We start from the raw sequence: 6,749 nt of genomic DNA on the forward strand, positions 1-6,749 counted from the left end.
GGGTATAAGTACGTTAGATATAGCAATCCATTTCATAGGTAAGGGGGCTAAAAGCTTAGAACATTCGCCCAATCTAACAGTAAGTTGTGGGGCTGGGATTTTAACAGACTGGGTGGCCTTCGCAATATTTATGGACTTTTAGGGCACAAAGCTTGGTGAGCCATAGAAAGTGGCTCGAGCCACACAATATAGGGCATGGCATTTCTTGCCAGTAAAGAGCTTGTGATTCTAAATTTGTATTTTTCCTTATAAATAGAGGAAGGACCTTGTTCCTAAACAATATTAGGAGACTCGATAAAGATTATTACATACTAAAAGAAACCAAGAGAGGTGCAAAGTAGAGCAAGCCTAGCGGGGAACCTGCTCCAGCACCCTGCCTCAAGAGCTCAGGACCTCAGCTCCGAGCAGCAGCACTGGGGCCTCCAGGGCTTTGTTCTTATAGGGGCAAGAACAAAGAGTCAGGTCACTATGTCCTGCAGCCGGGTCTATAGGCCACAGAGAGATGGAAAGAGATGGGGTTTGGTGGTCTGATGGTTTGCGTTTCGACTCTCATTTTTCTCATACTAGTTACTATCCTCCTTGAATCAGTTTGTTCACAAATACCTCCCTTACATGGCTAAAGTACAGAGACACTGTGCTGCCTCCATTACGAGATGTCATCTCCCCACTGTGAGAATGAGGGAAGAACTGGCCACCACTGAACCCATCTCCTGACTCAGGGCCCAGGGTTCTTTTCACCACACTTGCATGAGCAAAGTCAAGGGTGTTTTCAGGCTTTCTTCTCCTTCTGATGAGCCAGGAATCTTGGGCTCGCTGGAAACACCGTTCTGACTGGCTTGTCAGCCGCAGAACTATCTGTGGCATCCTTGTGTCCCTTGCCTGGTGGCCACTCTAAAAACCACATCCCACCCCTAGAGACAGGCTGTGAGCAGTGCATCCTTGTGTCCCTTGCCTGGTGGCCACTCTGGAAACCACATCCCACCCCTAGAGACAGGCTGTGAGCAGTGCATCCTTGTGTCCCTTGACTGGTGGCCACTCTAAAAACCACATCCCACCCCTAGAGACAGTCTGTGAGCAGTGCATCCTTGTGTCCCTTGCCTGGTGGCCACTCTAAAAACCACATCCCACCCCTAGAGACAGTCTGTGAGCAGTGCATCCTTGTGTCCCTTGCCTGGTGGCCACTCTGGAAACCACATCCCACCCCTAGAGACAGGCTGTGAGCAGTGTATAGTCTTGTCCCTCCCAGCCTCTCTCACTGAGCCCATAGGTTCCTACTGGTTTTGCTGGGATGACTCAACTTCCCCAATACCCTGCACTCACCAATACCTGGATTCCACCAAGTTCAGAAAACCCCAACTTCCACCAAGCCATGGTGGAATGACTTGACCCATTTATACTCTACGCTCACAATTTTTGCCATGCCTGTGTTTCACCTATGCATTTATTTACTTAATAGTCTTTAATTTGAGTAGCAATGGGTCAGAAAATCAAGACCGAAAACCCACTTGGCCATTTACTAACTTTGTGTTGTTAGGCAAGTTTCTTACCCTCTCTGTGCCCCAGTTTCCTAATCTGTATAATGAGAACAATGACAGGAACTACTTCAGAGGGTTGCTGTGAGGCCTAAACGAGGGACGGCAGGTAAAGCGTTAGGACAGCACCTCACACGCGGTGCGCACTCGACAAGTGTTAGCGACCATTGCCATTACTTTTACATAGAAGGGAAACTATATTCCTACCTTAAATGGAAAAAGCAATACCACTTACCACAAATAGAGTTATAAAAATAAATACAATGAAAACAGTTATTAAACCTTAGCTAAGGCCTCTCTCATTTTGTCAAGAAGGGAAACAAACAGAAAGATGCTGAAGGCATACAAGGTTTAAATGAGGGTGACCAACCTTCTGGATTTGTCCAGGATGTGTCCCAATTTTAGCACTGAAAGTCCTGCTGCAACTCTCATTCCTGGGCAACCCTGGACGGTTGGGCGCCCTACTCAAATAGAGGCTTTCTCTCCTTCATTCAAAGAACTGAAAAGAACTCTAGAAAGAATAATGTTCTTAACAATGTGATGTTGTGTGTTTAAGGCTGGGTCAGTATCCCAGACACAATCACCTTGCAGAACAAGCCCACACCTCGGGCCATAGCCCACAAGCCCACCTCTGAGAGCAGAGTCTCCAAATGCTACAAACCTATGGAAAAGCCATCGTGTCACATGTGCCACTGAGACAGTCCCTGAAGAAAAATCACAGTTGTAAATGCCAAGAAGAGGAACGATGATTAAATTGTTGCACAGCTAAAATGACTCTATGGTATAAAACCATTAAAAATCATGTTTCTGAGAATGTTTAATGATACGGAAAAAAGGATTACATTGGAATGTTCAGTTTAAAAAAGCAGACTAAAAAAAACCACACATACACTAAGAGCCCAGTTTTACAAAATATAGAGAGATGTAAAGAAAGAAACACACCATAACATAAACAACGCTTATCGCTGAGGAATGGGATTCTGAAGGGATTTTTTTATTTCTTTGTATTTATTTCTGAATTTCTTATATTCATTTCTATATTTTCCAAGAAAGTCTAGCAAGGAACATGCATTATGTTTTTTGCTAGAAAAAACTGGATAAAAATTAAAAATAAAAAAGTAATAGGAAGAAAGTAGCCAGAGCTGATTAAGCCCAGCCTTAGCAGACCTTTTTTACATCTGTTGCCTGCTAGGAAAAATTTTTAGTCTGGCTGGGTGTGGTGGCTCACTCCTGTAATCCCAGACTTTGGGAGAATGAGATGGGCTGATCACCTGAGGTCAGGAGTTCAAGACCAACCTGGGCAACATGGCAAAACTCCGTTTTTACTAAAAATGTAAAAATTAGCCAGGCGTGGTGGTATGCACCTGTAACCCCAGGTACTCGGAAGGCTGAGTCATGAGAATCACTTGAACCTGGGAGGTGGGGATTGCATCACTGCCCTCCCGCCTGAGTGACAGAGCGAGACACTGTCTCAAAAAAAAAAGTTTTTTGTCTGACCAACTGTCCTCTGCTTTCCATCTCCCCTGGAGAAAGCCCTTGCAGAGAAGGCAGAGCTTGTCCAAGGTCATAGGATTGGGTTGCCTCTGCTAAGACTCTGGTTTGAAGGCCCATTGGTGAGGCTGCCCTGGGCTATCACCTGAACTCAAGGTCTGGCCTCCAAGGTCCACAGAGCTAGAGTGATATTCCCTTTCCCTCTATTTGTGATTTTCCCATGACTTGGACTGTGACACTCAATAACTGCCCCAGGACCTAAGTTACTAACCAGAGGCAGGGTGACATCTAATGCAGGAAGTGTCCACTTTGGACCATGGTGGTTTGAGCTGGCGTCCCTGCCCACCACCCACCAGCTGTATGTCTCTCTCCTCGTCCTAACATGAAGCTTAAGTTAAATAGCAGATCTAGCACAGATCCTGGCACAAAATAGGAGCTCAATTAAAACCAATTTTCTCCCCTCTTTCCTTTTACATTCACTACCTGAGAACACAGCTCTCCAACTGCCTCCTCTGACTCAGCTCCCCATGGGGCAGGGGCAGGGGCAGAGTCAGGGGGCTCTAAGCTCTCGTCTCCCTATCTACCCAGGCCTCTGCTTCCCCTCAGTCAGTAAACAGAATCCCTCTCCTGACCAATAAGCCCAGAGAGAGTGGCTGAGGGGCAGTCCAGGCTCTGTGAGGTGATCCAGAAGAGGAGGCAGGGCGGGAGGCCCCCACCTTGTATTCTCTCAAGTCAAACTAGACAAATCTGCTCATCAGGCACATGTACAAAATAAAACTGGAGCCCCGTGTAACCAGAACCCACTTATGAGCATTGTGTTCATTTATTCAGAAACGTGATTAAAGCTGAGCACGTCGTGTGCTCCCAGCATAATTCTAGGTGCTGGACACACAGTGGATGAGGATCAGGATAAGGTCTCTGCCCTTGCAGGGTTCAGTCTGCTCCTCCAGGAGGTGTGGGGTGCTTCTGTCCACCTCTGTCACAAAGGCTTAGAGGAAAGAGGCAGGGCTCTTGAGAAAGCTGAGAACCCATCATGTATAGTTCAGCCCATCGGGCAAGGAACCTGTCTTCCTCACACAGATGCACAGAACCCCTGATCCCCAAACCATGGGCCCCCTCAGCCTCCTGGGGATTCAGTTCCAAGTAGGTTTCACATGGCCCTAAATTCCTCACCCAAGATACTATTTAAATTCCCTGCTTTGTCACTTGGTGGCTAGGTGAGCTTGGACAAGTCATTTAACATCCCCTAGCTCCAGTGTCCTCACTTGGAGCAGTGAGGTAAAGACACATCCCTCATCGCATTCTGTGAGGGGCATGTGAAATCTCTCCCTCATGGAAAGCCTCAGATGCACTGTGTTGCAAGGGGGGCAGTGCTCTCCCGATGCACTCTGATACAGGGTCCCAGGCAGAGGGAAACCGAGCATGGAGGTCAAGAGCAGAGCCTTAGTCTGGGGCCGAGCACCAGCTGTGCAGCCTCTCTGTGCTAAAATGTCCTCATTTACAAGACCAGGGTAAAAAGAATGACCTCTGCTTTATACAGCTGTGGAAATCATGAGTTACTGTATGGGAAGGGAAACGGAGTTCAATGCATAGTAAGAACCATGTGTTTACTGTTTATTTTCTTCCTGAAACACACTTATGGGAATAACCAATCATGTCGTAGCAATTAGTACATGGTTATCCCTCCGGGATGATACAGGATACAGGAATGCCTCCTTACTTTCAAGTATCAAGGTAGATACATCTGCTGTGAATATAAACCACCCACCCAACACGCATGTGTACACACACACACACACCTCACAGCTGAATCATGGATGGCGCAAACATGATAATGACAACTGTTTTATCCATTAGATCAAAAATCACGAGACACAATTGGAGGCAGGCTTGTTCCCTGGCATTTATGGCTGTGTTGAGAGGCACGGGCACTGGAGTTAGAGTCATACAGACCTAAGTTTGAGACCTAGCTCCACTCCATCTTGGTGGAATGACCTTAGGCAAGTCACTTAACCTGAGTTCCCTCCCCCATAGGGCTGTTGGGGTAGGGGAGTGCAGGGGGATAGGTAATTTCACCTGCTTCACCAGCGTGTCATTGTCTCTTGGTGGGGGCAACACAATCCTTGGCAGGTCCTGACTCCCTTGGACCCCCAGCCTCACAGTCCTGGGAAGTTTCCTCCTTTTCCCACTCAGACCAGCTTTACTTCCCTGCGCCACTCCAGCAAGCAGCCTGAAGAGTGTTTTGAAACAGCAGCTGCCGAGTTCTGGGAGGCTGGAGTGCTGGCCAGGGGTCCCAGACCCCAGGCTGCTGTTTACTCAGACTGCAGAGCCTCTATAGCTTTTACAACTGTTTCCTGGGCAGGAGGGAGCAAGACAGCTGGGCCTCTCTCTGGTGTCTGGCTTCTATTGGCTTTTCCTCTGGAAAAAGCCAGTCCAAATGCTGCTCACTCTAGGAATCGCTTCAACCCAGAGGTAAGCAGGGCTGGGCACAGGCCGGGCACATGCAGCCCCTCTAGGCAGCAGGGAAGGGCACAGGTTAGGGAAAACTGGAGACAAAAGAAGAGACAGGGACAGAGATAAAAACAGGGGCTGTGACCATAACGCAGGATGGGAAGGGCAGAGGCAGAAATAGGGGCAGGGTTAAGGATCTAGACAGGTCGCACCAGCACAGGTTCAAGGCAGAGGGGCACAGGGGGACAGAGAGAGACAGGAAGCACAGAGGGGAAAAAGCCCTGCCTAGCAGACTTGCCTAAGCTGGAGACCCCATTGCTGCCACAAAGGGGCCCACAGGAAAGCTAGGGGTTGCAATCACCCGTCAGGACCCACATTTTCACCAGGCTGTGCACACTTTCCAACAGCAAGCAAAAAAAGCACAATCTAGTTAAGTTAGGACTGGCAAGATTCGCTTCTGATTTAAAACTTAAGACAGCAACAATAAAGATACTCAGTTGAAATGCCACCCAACAAAGCCAGCTCCCCTGGAAAGTTAAAGTTTAGCGCCCCCATCCCAGCACCCTGTACCTTTAAGGAGGAGAAGGTTCCCTCCGCTTCCCAGCCGAAGAGGCAGGTTATTCTAGGATATAGGGGAGGCTTACCTAAAACTGAGTTATTCTCCTTTCCTCCTCTGGCCAGCCTCCCTTCACTCTGGGGAGCTTTTACCATTTAAGGTCAATGTTACATCTGGCTCCGGAGCTCTGAGCTGAGAAGCCTCTGGCTGCAGAACCTCGGCCGGCCGCACGCCTCCTCTGAGAGGGGCTGGGACTTAGAGCCGAGAGCTCCTCTGGGAGCCCCCCTCTGGCCTGGCTCCGGGGGAAAAAGGCAGGGAAAGCCGACCAGCCGACCTCAAGGCTCAGGGCAGGCTGGGCCTTTGGGGCAGCTGCTCACCCTGGGCCCCTCCAAAGGGTACCCACATGCAAGCAGATGGCAGTGCCCATGGCAACTCATGCCACTGGACACTGTCCTGGTCAGGCAAGGACAAGGGGACCCTACAGATCCACCCCCCACCACCCCTGCCTGGAGCCTCCAGCAAACATGTGAGCCTGGAGAAGACCCTGGCCCAGCGCCAAGAGAAACTGGGAATGGTTCCTGTCCTGGGGATTTGGGGGCAGGGGCTGCTCCCACTGCATTAAACTCTTGGGATTGCCAGAGAGAATGGCCTGGGAGATTCAGCTACTCCCCCACTTGGCACCAGCCCCAAGGGGTGTCAACCCTGCTCCTCCACTAAAC

The 6,749-nt window shown here is 49.2% G+C and overlaps 1 protein-coding gene across 18 annotated transcripts in view; it reads right to left on the minus strand.

Annotated features, from left to right (window-relative positions):
* Positions 1–6,270, minus strand: part of IRAG1 (inositol 1,4,5-triphosphate receptor associated 1) — a 121,310-nt gene extending 115,040 nt beyond the window's left edge. For 8 of the 18 annotated variants that reach the window (XM_035265761.3, XM_078340494.1, XM_002755047.5 and 5 more), the window contains exon 1: positions 6,119–6,270. Coding sequence is in view for 6 of the 18 variants with exons in the window: in XM_002755047.5 (XP_002755093.1) it covers positions 6,119–6,185 (67 nt within the window). In the remaining 12 variants the exon portion in view is untranslated. Of the gene's footprint in view, positions 1–6,044 lie in introns of all 18 variants that reach the window. The other 10 variants (XM_078340492.1, XM_017977900.4, XM_035265758.3 and 7 more) reach the window with 2 other exon arrangements.
* Between the last annotated feature and the right edge of the window lie 479 nt (positions 6,271–6,749).

This window comes from Callithrix jacchus, chromosome 10 (assembly GCF_049354715.1).
Source record: "Callithrix jacchus isolate 240 chromosome 10, calJac240_pri, whole genome shotgun sequence".
Taxonomy (NCBI): Eukaryota; Metazoa; Chordata; class Mammalia; order Primates; family Cebidae; genus Callithrix; species Callithrix jacchus.